Genomic DNA, 15,073 nt, shown 5'->3' on the forward strand with positions numbered 1-15,073 from the left:
TTAGGGATGTAAATGGATGTCCATGGATGCAGATAGTGTGATATCCGTGTCCACTTCGTTAGATAAATATGAAATCCAGACCCTATCCATATCCATGCGGATATCCATTTAGCGGATAATCCATGGATTTTGAGGTATCCACGGATTTATACGGATATCCATGGATAACATTCATAAGAAAAAAATTTGTTTATTTTTTTAGGTAAATTTAAAACCAAAAATTCATAACATGCATTTTTTTTTAGCAAAACATAATATCGATAGATTATAACAACAACAAAGATCCTTGACTCAATAAAAACATAGATAAAGTTCACTACATTTAATAGAAATAAAATTCTTTGATTAAACAAAACATAAAATAAAATTCATCATCAACAAAAACAGCTTATAGCTTCAGCAATGTCAATCACTTTCACTTCCTAACTCCTGAAGTTGTCTTTTTTAGCTTCAACAATGTCATCAACAAAAACAGCTTATAGCTTCAGTACCGAGGTTCCAAAGAAAGCCAGTACCGAGGTTAGTTTTTTTTTTTTTTTTATAGGAAGTTTTTATTTTATTTTTTATAGGAAGTTGAAAGGCATTAAGGATATTTACGTAATTCACTCAGTTTAATAGCGGGTGCGGATACCATTAAATCCGCATCCGTATCTATTAATTAGCGGGTAGTTAAAATATCCATTTATTTTATTCGTGGATATCCATTAAGGTATCCGCTCCGTGTCCGTGGCGGATATCCACGGATGCGGATTTTTTTGCCATCCCTACACCCTATCCATTGTCATCCCCGCCTAAGACTAGATTAAAAATTAAGATCTTGATTAAATTAAAAGAAACTATTATCAATCATTTAAGCGTTCTTGGATGATGTGACACTTTTTTTGTTAACTCATCTTTGTTGAGTGATGAAAATAAAATAAAAAACATTTGTTTGTAATGTTAATTCAATTCACAATGTCGATATTATTATATTTAGGGTTTTGTTAACGAATGCTCCCGGACACTCTTTAAGATCTCAAATTTAACAATTATTCTTTAAAAAAATCAACTATTACAGTTTACAATACATTAAATACACAACTTTTCATAAAAAACTTACTCTCTCCATCCCAGTTTAACTGAGTCAGTTGACCATTTCACATAGGTTAAGAAAAGTGTATAAATAAAAGAGAGAAAGAGAAATAGTTTTGAGTGTCTTTGTCAAGTATTGGTGCATTATTCTTTATCATAAATGTAAAGTATAATATATTGAATTGGGAGTGGTAAAAGTAATATTAATTAAAGTTATAATTGGAAAAAATAATTAATGTTGTATTGAAAAGTGAAATGGGTTAATATTCTTAGGATAATATTTTTTTACAATTAGCTCAGTTATTATGAGACGTAGAGAGTACTATTTAAAGTGCTTAAATAGTGCCGGAAACACTCGTTAGCATTTCTCTTATCTTTAACATGTTTATCTGAGTTAAAATCCAGAATATTTTAGTTATGGAGTTGAGTTTCTAATTGAGTTTGTCACCTAGATAGTTTATAAACAAAGGTCTTGTGAACGAGTGTTCTTGGGGCACTCTTTAAGCATGCTAAATTAGAAAATTATTCTTTAAAAAAATCAAACAGTTCAATTTCCAATATATTAAATACACAAATTTTTATGCAAATTATTTTTTTGTAATTCTAATCTTTTAGCATCATAAATAGTTTTGTTCGAATTCAAATTGATCTCTGAAGTTAGAATCCCCTCTTTTAAAAAAAATTTATTATTATTATAGGCTTTTCAAAGGTGCTCCGGAGTAGTCGTTAACATTTCCATTAAACAAAGAACAAGTTAGGAAATCGTTGTACACACACTTGGCACGTGCAAGGGCAATTAGGTTGATGTCACGAGGGACCCACCTAGAATCTTAAAACCGTTAATTTCAGTGCTCATCCTTAAATCGGACGGCACAAGATTATAGTCAAAGACCTATCTTGGTGGATCTCTTTGACCAACACATGTCACTTTTATAATTACACTTTTTTTAATTATTATTGTAAAATACGAAGAAGTATGAAAGAGTAGTATAATAATTTCATTTCTTTGACCGGCTTGTCACGCTCAATCAAGGTTAACATCGTTGAAAATCGTGGAGCACCATGAAATTTACCAAATTAGTCATGGATCCACCACCATACTTTTTTGTAGTCACAACTCTTTTGGTATGTTTTGCCAAGGAAATGTCTAAAAGACCCTTTTCCAACAAAATTCAAGACCACCTATGAGTATGACCAATATATGGCCAAGTAGAGTTTGTATTGCTCTAAAACGAGAGAGTATTTTTTTTGGTAGTGAAAACGAGAGAGTATAGTTTGAATTGCAAAAATTTGGGATAATTTTTGAAAAAGTTCGTGGATAATATTGATGATGAAATACACAAATTAGATAAGACTTTTATATTACCACAAAAAAGAAAGATAAGACTTTTAGATAAAACTTGTCTCTATCAAGAATATTAAGAATCTCTAACTCATATTATTATTATTTTTGAAAGAAAAAAAAAAAAAAAAAAATAATAATAATAATAATAATAATAATAATATGAATTAGAGATTCTTACTATTCTTTTAAAAAAAAAACATATTATTATTATTTATTTATTTTCTTTAAAAAAAGCTCACCAACTTCAAGGTTCAATTTTTTTCTTTTCAAAAGTACTAACAAATCATCAATCGAAGAGGTTCTCACATTGAAAATAAAAATTGAATTCGCGATCAATTTACAAGTAAGTCAACTCTTTAACAACTAAAACAACATTTGTAAAAAAAAAATAAAAAATTGAAACAACATTAATTAACTTGGTGTATGTTTGGTTTAAAGTTTTTTACCCCATACTCATGTTTTACACGGTTTTTAATATGTTTTGCCGCAATTTCAAGAAGCTTTAAATGGTAGCTTCTGCGTTAACGTGAAAAGTTGTATTGATTTAGTTCAACGTGATGCTTTACCAAACACATGCTTACTCAATTTATTATGATCTCAACTCGTGCATGTCTATATGATAGATAGACGAAATGACAAAGTCATTATAAACTCACACACACAAGTGGAGATACCGAGGTTTGAACTACGGTCATAACATCCGGTCTAACAATTTTAATATTTTGTCACTTGAGCTAGGACTTGTGGACCTTCGCATGTCGATATAATTAAGGCTATTTAGAACATGTATTTAATATTGAGGAGTTCAAACACAAACTCTCAATGATTAATTGATCTCACGAGGTGATGTATTATGTATATGTATTGAGTGAGTAGGAATTTTGAATTGGAAAAGTTCAAAGTTCAAACTACCGGTATTTATCAAAGCAAATGAAAAGCTTAAAAGAATCGTGTATAAACAACTAGTATATAGCCTATATATTTATTTCCAAGATAAAATTTTATCTTTAGATACTTGTTAGCTTTTTCCCTTCTTTATTTTATACGTGTTGTTTATCAAGTTAGACAATTTAACAGTATGTGGATAAATAATTGAAGAGAAAAGAAAATATCATTAATGCACGTTGAGAAAGATTTTTGATAAATGAAGAAACAAAAGAATGAGAATATACAAAAACATATATACTTACAAATATATACTTAATGCAAGTTCCTTAATGCAAGTTCGCATTATGTTTCATGTCAAAATAAAATCATATATACTTCAATTTTCGTGTCTTGTCTAAACATTCTCATGATTTAATTTGCATGTTTTCAATTTCTTATATCTTGCGACAAATAGTTTTGGTAACTCCAAGTTTTGTTCTGTGCCAGTTTGATTTATTAATTAGGATTTGTATGTTTTTTTTTTGGTTACCATTAGGATTTGTATGTGCATTAGCTTTAAATGGTAGTTGATTTTACTATTATAAACATGTAAATATCAATAAGTCCTTACAAATAAAGAGACCATTAGATAAAATTTGCACATTTGAAAGAGATAAGTTTGATGAGAAACATTTTTTAAAACCCAAAATAATATTTTGTTAAAATAAGTAGTAAATAACACATATAATTAAAAAAAGAGAAATGCTAATTTAAAAGAAACTCCACATTTTTGTCTAACTAAGTTCCATTTCTCATTCATTCATCGAAGAGGGATGGTTTAATGTCATTTTTTGACCTTGAATCATCCCTCCATAGTTTTTTTTTTCTTATTCTTTCAATCCAAATAAGTGGTTTTCACACACACATATAATTGTTTTTATTTTGTGTGACGTTGTTGGTGTTGGGAAATAACCTCCATAATTTCCCTCTTTTGTGAACTCAAAATAGGCACTAGCGGAAACATGAAATATAAGCGTAATGACACAGAGAATTTTAGCGTGGAAAACCTTCTCAATGTAAGAAAGGAAAAACCACGGGACCCTTGTACCTCTTAAACTTCTACTACAATGATAATGGAAATACAATAACTTCTCTTAGATGGATCTCACTACAATATATCTCTCAATTTGTAAGGAACACTCTCACAGGTTGGCTCACTATTTCTCTCACAAAGAAACTCTATATGAGGATAACTTTTCTCTTTTGAGCATGACTCTCTTTCTCTCTTGCTTTTGTTGTTCTTCTTTGTGGTGTGTTGTGAATGCTTGCCCATGGTCCCATTTATAGGAGAAGCAAGTCAAAGTTGCCTTACATGCATGAAGACACTTGCCATTTTCCTTTCAAGCAAAACACCAAGTGCCCCTTGTAATGCATGCACCACACCATGTGTCTCTTGCAATGCATGCACCACAACATGGTAACTCATATACTACACCATGTGTACACCATGCCCCTTGCTACTTGTCATCTCGTGCAACTTTCCCTTTTGTCAAATGCATATTGGCCATGTGGCAATGGCTAGACCCCACACTTTGATTCTGCGTCTTGTTACAATGTTTGTTTGGTTCATTTGAAAGATCTATTTCAGCCAATTACATATTCAATCAATAACTCGAGTGTCAATGTTGCAGATCCGAAAATAGAGTATTCAGATGACTTAAATTTTATAATATTATTTGTAGGCATTTTGCCGTTATATGCTATTAACTTTGATGTTATAAGTTTGTTAGCAGACCCACCATTTACTTTTTTGCAACGTTAAACATGTTATTGTGTATTATTTTATCAATTTGAATGAATGAATATCATTCGGTATATTATTTTTTTTAAAACATCTATGATTGAAATGATATATATTTTTTAAGGAATCATTGTTGTTTTTATTTTATTGAAAGGGAAATCACGTAAAGCACATATTAAATTTTCCACAAGACCATAACCATTCAATTCAATTCAAATCCAAAACAAAATCAAACCATAACGTAACAACAAATCTTTAAAGAATTGACGGTGGTCAAAGAAAGATTTCATTCATAAAGAAAACTAATTTGGTCAAAGTTCAAACAAACATAAAGTACAAAATGCATCATCCATTTGTGATTCATAACAAAAATGAGGGCATTCAAAGTCACTTTGAATTTCAAACTCCAAAAATAGAAGCCAAATCAAAAAAGCAAAGAAAAGGGCAAAATTGGAAAAACACAAAATCAAACATAAAAAAGCAGATCTTGTGTTTGGTGTTTAATGAAACAAAACATTATTTTAATGAATTCAATAAATTTTGGTATTGTTTAGGTTTGACCACTGCTCATTGTGTTCCATTTTCTCTCTCTTAAATCTCAATATTCTTCATTCTTCATTTTCTCTCTCTAAAATCTTCATCACTTCATAGTTTTTTCCAATTTGCTTTCTTTGACTCACAAGGGGTTGAATTCAAATCACACAAAGTTTCATTTTTTTTACCAATTTCTGTGTTGCATGAGCTTCCATTTCTTCTCCAGGTTCGTTCAAATTTCTTCACTTTTTATTTGTTTTTTGTGAAAGTTCAGTGTTTTCAGCTGCAAATTTGCTTTGAGATTGGAGTTTTGAGTTTTTTTCTTTCTGTGATGGTGTTTTTCAATTTTGTGGACTTGTTTTGCAGTTTGATTCATTTTTGTATTTGTTTTTCTGTGGAAAATTATTGGTTTGGATAAGATTTTCAGCTTTGGAAAATTCTTTTTTTTTTTTAATGTTGATATAGTGAAACTAAATTGAAAATTTGGGTTTGTGTTAAAATTTTAATTTTTATGGATCTGAATTGATTTTTCATGTAGTTGAACTTAAGGAAAGGTTGTGTATGTGGAGCTATTATGGATTTTGCACTTGATTTATTTATTATATTCATTTGTAAAGAAGCATTTGGCTTACTTGCTTTTTTTTTTGTAAAAAAATATTTGTTGTATAAAATTTTGGAGTGAGATTGGAGAAATAAAGTAATTTTATTTGATCATATTTTTTGAATGTGATGTGATGGATGCACAAGTTGGAAATATGGTTCATGGGGCTTTTCAAAATTCAAATTATTCCTTAGTTGTAGTGTTTCACATTTAATTTTGGATGAAAATTAATGATGAAACATTGATGCACACATATTAGTAGTTAGACACTTGATAATTGGAATCACATAGATCACAATTCGGTTCACCTGTTTCGTTGTGAGTCCTCACTCCAGAATACAAATCACATTGAGTTTCATTTTGTCGCAAGAATCAATGCCAAATAGCAGGAGTAGTGCTGGAACCGTAAAAATCTCAATTATGTATCGCTAGAATCACTTGATAGGGGCATTGTTAAGTCAAGCGTAGCCCAGATACAAACTGATGTGTACAAAGAATTGGGACATGCGGTCACGTTAATGTTCCATTTACGATAAGTCGTTGGTGGTGGTAGGATGATTTGGCATTGTTGATATGGGTAGTTGAGTTTATGAAAGATGAAAAGCGCTGCAGATCTGTGATGGACAGTCACTTTGGAACTAAGGACTGTTGGCATAAATTAGAGTTGCTGCCACAATTATCTAGTGATAGTGTCGACAATAAAAGTTATGAAAAGATTTTAAGAAGTAAAATTCATAGAAATGAAAGCGAAGAAATTATTCTTTTTCTATACATTATATTTGATCATGATTCACAAGTTTTAAGAACACCATTCGTAAAATAGCCAAATTTAGGATAAAAATATGACAAATAGATGCTTTATCATTTTCTCTTGTTTTCTTGCATTTTATTTAAGCATTACTCTTGAAGTTCCTATCTCATATTGATTGATATTAATTTATGCTCATTTTATCTTGTTAACTTTTTTGCAGAGATAAACAATTCTCGAAAACAACCTAGTTCTGTACAAAGGATGGGGTGTTTCACTGTATTGAAGAGCAAGAAGAAGAAGTCTGATTCTTTTGCCTATGTAAAACGCATAAGCCATAACGAGCATGCGCCTTCAGTACTTCCTGAACCTCAAACTCACACTCGCTCACTACAGTCTGCACCACCTAGTTTCAGGACCAGGGTGAAACCCATTCAATCTGTTAATAAAGCAACTAACAATAGAATACGGGCATTATCTGCTCCATCGACTCTTGATGTAGCAGACCAAGATGCTTTGGCCTCAATTGAGTACGAAGAACAAGAAGAGTTAAAACACCGAGGAGGAGGATCAATGAAGGAGCCGCGTTCTTCTAGTCCACAACCTTTACCACTTCCATCTCCTCAGGGAGGTAGTTCACTAAAGGCTATTGGCAGCTTTAAGTTGGGGACAGCTAGTGGTCCTCTACATGCTTCTGGACCTTTGCCGCTTCCTCCTACCGGTTCACTTCGAAACTTTCCGTATGAGGAAGTTGCTGCTGCTTGCCACAATTTCTCTTCTGATCGATGCATGTCAGAATGTCTTTCGTCCACCATATATAAAGCTTACTTTGGTGATGATCCTTCAAATTCAAAGAAGTTTGAAGCCACTGTGACACGTCTTCACCCATCATCTCAGGTGATTTTCTTAGTACTGTATTATTTTAATTTCATATCATGGTATCTTCATTCATGCATGCTAATTGGTAATCTAAATAGTGTGAAATTATCAAATATAGAGAAAAAATGCCTGCATTATTATCTTAGAATGGCTATACTGCAAATTCATATATGTATTTTGCGGTGCATGAGATGTGTTAACCTTGACCTTAATGTTGTGTTTGGTTGAATTCACCGATAAATGCAATGGAGGAATAAGATTGCTTTTAGGTTTTTCACTTTGTGCCTTTTAACTTGCTATATGTGCGGTGTTTAAGCATTGTTCGCTTTGATTAATATGCTATTGTTGTCAAATCCTTGCAAATTGACTGTTATGAATTGCATGCCTGCTGATTGAAAGTGACACAATCACCAGTTATTGTTAGTGTTGCGAAATTTTTCTTTATTATGACATTGAAAGATTCTAAATGGCATGAGAACTTTCTGAAGTGGTCTAAAAGTATCTATCTTTTCACAGGGTTTGAAGGAATTCATAAACGAGGTTAATACTCTTGCAACTTTGCAACACCCAAACCTCTGTAAATTGCTAGGATTTCACGCACGTGATGGATCAGAACACAAAATGTTGGTCTATGAGAGGCTATACCATGGAAGCTTGGACCGCCTTTTGTATGGTAGATCTGATGGACCATCAATTGATTGGAATACAAGAATGAAAATTGCAATGTGTGCTGCCCATGGTCTTACTTTCTTGCATGAAGAAGGGCCTTTTCAGGTAATTAGTTTGAAATCATAATGGATATATTGAACTGAATAAACTTCGTGTTATCGTGTCAGCTTTATATGTTCACATGTGCTGTTTGGATTCCACCAAGCGAGTGCAAATGGAAATGATTTATTCTGTTTTTTTTTGTAATGTACTGAATGATTTCAGTGCTGTTTTGATTAGTTTTTGGTTTCCACGGACCTATTTAACAATAATATGTGCATCTTTGCCTTTGTTGCAGGCAATGTATAATGAGTTCTCAACAGCCAACATACAGATCGACAAAGATTTCAGTGCTAAGCTTTCTGGATATGGTTGTGTTGGTCATATTCCCGAGGAAGAGATTTCCAGCAGTTCATCTGTAAGTACTATGACTTACAAATGTTTTTCGGTAACTCTTAAGATATCCATACAGTGTCTATTATATATTTAGCTAATGTTCTCTACCTTATCATCTTTATATTTATCATGAATATCTGTTCCATAATTCTTCCTCTCATACATTGTTATATTCATGAATTTATTTTTGTTCAGGCTGTTGGAAACTTATCAATGGAAACACTGGAGAAAGGAATGCTGACCCCCAAAAGCAATGTGTGGAGCTTTGGAATTTTTCTTTTGGAGTTGCTTACCGGAAGAAAGAATCTTGACAGCCGTCACCCCAAGGAAGAGAGGAATTTAGTCAAATGGAGCAAGCCTTTCCTAGCCGATAATTACCGTTTATCGCTGATCATGGACCCTCAACTTAAAGGCCGCTATCCTTCTAAAGCAGCAAGAACAATAGCCGACATTGCACAAAGATGCCTTCAAAAGGAGCCATCAGATAGACCCACCATGAGAACTGTCGTCGAGCATCTCAAAACGATACAGGATTTGAAGTACTCTTGTAGGTTTCCACTGCAAGAACCAGCGCCATTATCTGGAAAGGAAATGTTGAGATCGCCAAGTCTTAATGGTATCATCTGCCCTGCGCCAAGGTTGAGTTACTCTCCATCCCGGCCATCAGTAGCCCTGATACCAATTTCACCTCCAAGATGGTCCGGGGTGCCCGTCCTTCCGCCTCGAGCTTGTTCTTCTACTCTCTCATTGGTAGAGCTTGATAGGCAAGAAAGCCGTAAGTCATCATCTTCAGCCTCTAGAAGGGCCAGTGTAGAAGGATTTTGAATGTCTATATAAATGTTCATTTTTTATTTATTTTTGTGTGGTTCAACACAAATTTATAGGAGATAAATATGTGGTTCTTCCACCTTTAATCCCTCTGTGTGATGCTGAGGTGATGTTCTTTTGTAGATAGTGGAAAGGTTGGTGACTGGGTTCAATTAATACCCTACTTATATGAAAATTTTATTTAGTTTTTAGCATTTTTATCCTTTCTCCTGCCCAAAATGAAAATATATGGGATAAAATAAAGTTGCTTTGCCAAGATTAATGATCTATTAAAACAAGGTATGGACCAAACCAAAGTTATGTAGTAAATAACGGATACAACAAGCTTTCGAAAAAGAAAAAAAACTACAATATAAATTGAATTTTAGGACAAGATAAGCCTGCTCAAAATGATATAGTTTCAATATTTAGACCAAAATTGATAAAGCAACACTTCAAGTGCATTGTGCACATCGACTTCTTATGCATCAATGAGGGATCCATCTTCATGAATCTTTACCTTTCATCCCAATTCCGGTTCCTATTTTTTTTCTTAGGGTAAGCTAAGTATCTTTGGCGTGCTATGGCGAATACTACTTCCCTAAATTAAAAATGATATTTCTTTAAAAGATTGACAAATGGTGAATACTAAAGATTAAACCTCGACCAAATGGTTGAGAGTCGAGACCTAAACTTTTTTCACTCGTTACATGTGATTTCATTAGAGAAACGGATGAATGGCTAAAAAAGTTACATGAGTTTCACTATAGAGGCAGATGAATAGCTAGAAAACTATAGAGAGATCTCACTTAGTAAGATAATACTTGATTGTCGTCAGTGGCAGATCTACTTGGGGACCCATGGAAGCCACGACACCCTCCAAGTTTTCTATATATACTATATCATGCATAATGTTTACACAGTTTTCTGTTGTTGTAGTGGAAAAGCCAATTGTTTTTCTTCTAAATGTTGCGTGTTCGACTCTTCCTCCATCTCAAAAGGTTCTTGTCGAGATTCAAACCAGCATCCCCACACTGCATTCAAGCAAAATTGTTGTTTATGCCTTCAAATTATGAAGTTGGGAAAAATTGCAAATCGTGACACGATTTGCTAAGCGTGTCACGATTTTCTAGGCAGTGAGCACTGTTTTGCAGGGTGCCCAATCGTGACACGATTTTGGGAAAACTGACATGATTTTCGGCTTGCTGGGCAAGTTTTCAGGATAAGGTTGGTCGTACCTTGGGTCGTACGCACCAAACGTGTCACGGTTTGGGAAAATGTGACACGATTTTGACATTAGAGTTCTCTTAGGTTGGGAAACATTGTAAACACATTGGGTGAGTGAAAATCATTGAGTGTCTTGTTCATTGGTGAGATTGGGAAAATGGGTAGAAATTAGGATTGTTCTTTGTGAACTTGTTGAAGCTAATTTCTTGTAACCCATTTGTATCTCTTTGTAAGAACTCATTGATAGTGGATTGCAGAGATCAATCTCTCCCCCAGATTAGGTCAAGTTGGACCGAACTGGGTCAACAATCTTTGGTGTGTTTGTTCCTCTCTTCTCTCACTTTATCTTTTGCTTGTGGTTTTGTGTTTTTCACTTTGATTCCTAGATTAGATCTAGGTGCTGTTATTGTTGATTATTGTTTGTGTTCACTTTGATATTGGTTGCTACTTTCCTTTGCTCCACACATCATAATTTGTATTTGTGTGATTTTGAGTCCGAATTCACAACAAAAATAAACCACTGGACCAGTTAAGCTTAATATATATTTCATAAAATTTTGGCACCCCCAACAAATTTACTCAAGATCCGCTACTGATTGCTGTTGTCACACGTGTGCTTGCAGCAAAAATATAGTGCAGCAGCATCTACAAATATTACAAGAAATGACAGAACTTTCACATGAAAGCTTTGCAGCAAAATTTTGCTTTCTTAGACAACCAGAAAAGGTTAGTACTTTCAAGTGACAAATTAATGTCTTGTTTTAGTAAACTACGACAACATAAAGTCTTTAAATACTAACCATAAGATCTATATATTTCCCAAATAAGTACAAGTTTGAATATAAAACCTATTTGAGAACCATAAATAATTCTACCATTATCCCTAAGCAAACCTAAACTATGTATATATTGCAACTACAATGAAAGTCTTCTCCCAATGGATGTGGTTGATCTATACACAGATCAATTGATATCACTGTCTTCTATCAAAAACCAGCTCTTTGCATATATCATATAGATCAAAGTCTTTTTAATGGTTTCAAAGAATCTGAAAAACACCAATCAAAATAATATTATCAATTTTCATGATACTCTAAGTTATAAGTATTCATATATCTCATTATCGGTATAACAATTGAAATATTTATGTTTCACATTATTTGTCACTTTAGATTTTCAAAACGATATTTATTAACTTTCTTCTACGACTAAAGAACATCATGAATACCTTGTTCATTTTCAAAAGATTATCCAAGTTCCCCTTAGGTTCAATTCATGGGAGCAGAACATGAACACCTGATGACAGCATCCAAAAGCTTAAAAACTTGCAAAAAAAATCAAGATTTAACAATTGCATTGCACCAGAAATATAAAGTCTTTTATGTTTACCTTCTTTGACCCCATAAATTCTCCACAGATTCCAACTTTCTCCATTCTGAGCACTTGTCACACTGTATCCATTGCTCCTTCATCCTATGGTTCAATCATAAAGAAAATATATTATTGGTTTCTCTATTAGTAGTTTAGCTTGACATGGAAGATGGAACAAAATTAAAAGCTTTTAAAATGTCCTATAACAAATGAAAAATATAAAAGTGTGATTTTAGAATATACCTTTTATAAGATCAGGGTGCTTTTAGTCTCACAATAGGAACTATAAGTACCATGTTATTTTAAATATGTCGAGGACTTAAAAATGATAAAAAAAATTATAGGGACTAAACTCAAAAGTTCATAATTTTGTAAGGACTAAGTGAATATTTGAACTACATTAACAAGCAGAAACACTGACACACATGTTTATCTTACCCATTTATGAATATACCCTTCTTTGCAATGATAGGAGGTTCCTGCATCAATGTTAGTATAGTCAATTTCCATCAACACCAATAAAACATCTTTGAAAAATTGTAAAATAAAATTGAAGCACTCAATATGGCTCAATATGTTCCTCCATAGATTTTGAGCAAACATTCAATGTGGTCCTCCAATGATTACAGCATTGTCACATTCAACATTCATTGATTTTTGCCACTAAATTAGTGCTTAAAATTTGAAATGTCACCATATTATTCCTCTAAAGTTTATTTTGATGAATTAGTCCTCAAAGATATAATATTGTCACCAAATAAAGAATTTCATAAAAATCAGTACATTTTAGTAATCATAAAAGTTTACTCACTTCATATTCTTCAAAGACATGATCCTCAATCACCACAATGTTTGAATTAACTGTTGGTGGTGGATGAAGAAAATCTTGAGCCTCTTCCCAAGTAAGTTTCAGCATCAATGTTTCTTGGTTATCAATAAGCAAGCTCTTATTCCTTTTTGACTCAATGTCACATGTTCTTTTCTTCTTAGGAACTACTAACTCTTGTGGCAAACACAATCTCTTTCTTTTCATGCCCTTAGACATAGCAATGTTATTCACCTGGTGGGAAAGAATTTATGATAAATACAAAAATAGGAAGTTTCATTTCAATTGGAGCCATAGGACAAATAAGACACATGATCCTTATGTTACTAAATGTACTCATTCTAAGAAAAGTCTTCCACTAATAACACATTGCAGAAATTTACACTTCTGTTTTGTGCTATATGTTTTTCCACATATGTGCATTCTTACGCGAGATATTTGCTAGTATCGTTTTAGAGTATGTTACCTGTATAGAAGAAACCGATGCCCTTCGAAACCCTATTATCAGTTTCTCCCCTGGGTCCATCCGGTTAAATGTTACTGCAAATTTTTTTGTAAAAGGAAGATATTATGTAAATTTCTATCCATAGTTTGAGCCTACATGACAGTGAAATAATAATATATATGAAAAAAGTAACATTGGAATATAGTAAAAACAATTGCTATTGAACTATGAGTGGATAGTAAAATATACCAAAATCTCCAACTTGCAATTGCATAGACTGAATCCAAGCATGTACACCTTCTAAAACATATATCCTGCTGCTATTATTTGGCCAAAATCTAAATTTAAACACCAATTTCTTCCCTTTCACGTCTTCGATTTGTAAATAAACGCCTCCTGGTTCCGAAATAGGTGGAAAATATGTCTGCAAAATTCCTTCACTTTCAGTTCTAACAAATTACACAAAGATTTATAACAAAATTATTGGTTAAGACTTAAGAGCAAAGTTGAGATGCTTGGTTACCAAACTTACTTCAACACATGATTTTGGAAGAACCATGCGACCAAGTCGGCCAACATCACTAGCAGTTAATGTCTTCTCGAATAGTGGCACAACAGCGGAATTTAAGCTTTCACACATCATTGGTTATGGTTCACAAAATATATTTTTTTTCCAAGAGTACTAATCAAATAAACAATAAGTTTTTCTACATAAAATAAAATGGGGAATAATCAAATTTCACAAATTTATGGACATTATTTCACTTATAGTTATAGACATGATTGATACGACAGTAAATTGAACCTGAACGGTATAACAATATCGAGTACTACTATATAGTCTAAATTGATGTTAAGTTGATTCTTCCTAGCATAAAACATTTGACATATAATGAAAAATTTAGCAAAGTAATGGATACTCTCCAGATAATTGTTGTAATTCTTGATCAGTAATCTTAGGCAAATTACGTGCAGATATATGTTTCCTTTGTCGTCTTACAGGCGATTTCCTTGCGACATGATGAATTGGAGATGCCAAGCACACATTTTTCTCTGACTCTGTAGCAAGAGTTGACTTAGGGAGCTTGTGCAAAAGATTCTGAGACTTAGGCTGTGCCTCTGAGAGATTTGGAATTGAATTTTCAGTTTGTTGTTGCTTTTCACCACCACCAAAGGAATTTGAATTTCCAAAAGGAGTATTAAGGGTCATACTCAAATTTGTCCTAGCTAATGATTCATATATTTCTCTCACTTTCATATCAGTCTTGGTTGGCTTAGATGATACATTGGAACCTTAATGACATTGTGATGTCAAAGTTCTTCAATGGAAGGGGAAAGTGACCTCTTCGCCTTTTCAGTACTTGAAACTGTGAAATAATAATTGTCAATTCCTTGCACTTGAAATTCAAGAACAATGCAAGTAACAGATTTAATATTTACAGAACTC

The 15,073-nt window shown here is 32.9% G+C and overlaps 1 protein-coding gene across 1 annotated transcript; it reads left to right on the plus strand.

Annotated features, from left to right (window-relative positions):
* Positions 1-5,610: 5,610 nt before the first annotated feature.
* On the plus strand, positions 5,611-9,972 carry LOC11432567 (probable serine/threonine-protein kinase PBL1). The gene is made up of 5 exons (XM_003623572.4): positions 5,611-5,844; positions 7,191-7,864; positions 8,363-8,620; positions 8,853-8,972; positions 9,146-9,972. Exons 2-5 carry the CDS (start codon positions 7,232-7,234, stop codon positions 9,773-9,775), a joined length of 1,641 nt encoding a protein of 546 aa, XP_003623620.1. The 5' UTR covers positions 5,611-5,844; positions 7,191-7,231; the 3' UTR covers positions 9,776-9,972.
* The last annotated feature ends 5,101 nt before the right edge of the window (positions 9,973-15,073 follow it).

The sequence above is a fragment of the Medicago truncatula genome, chromosome 7 (assembly GCF_003473485.1).
Source record: "Medicago truncatula cultivar Jemalong A17 chromosome 7, MtrunA17r5.0-ANR, whole genome shotgun sequence".
NCBI lineage: Eukaryota > Viridiplantae > Streptophyta > Magnoliopsida > Fabales > Fabaceae > Medicago > Medicago truncatula.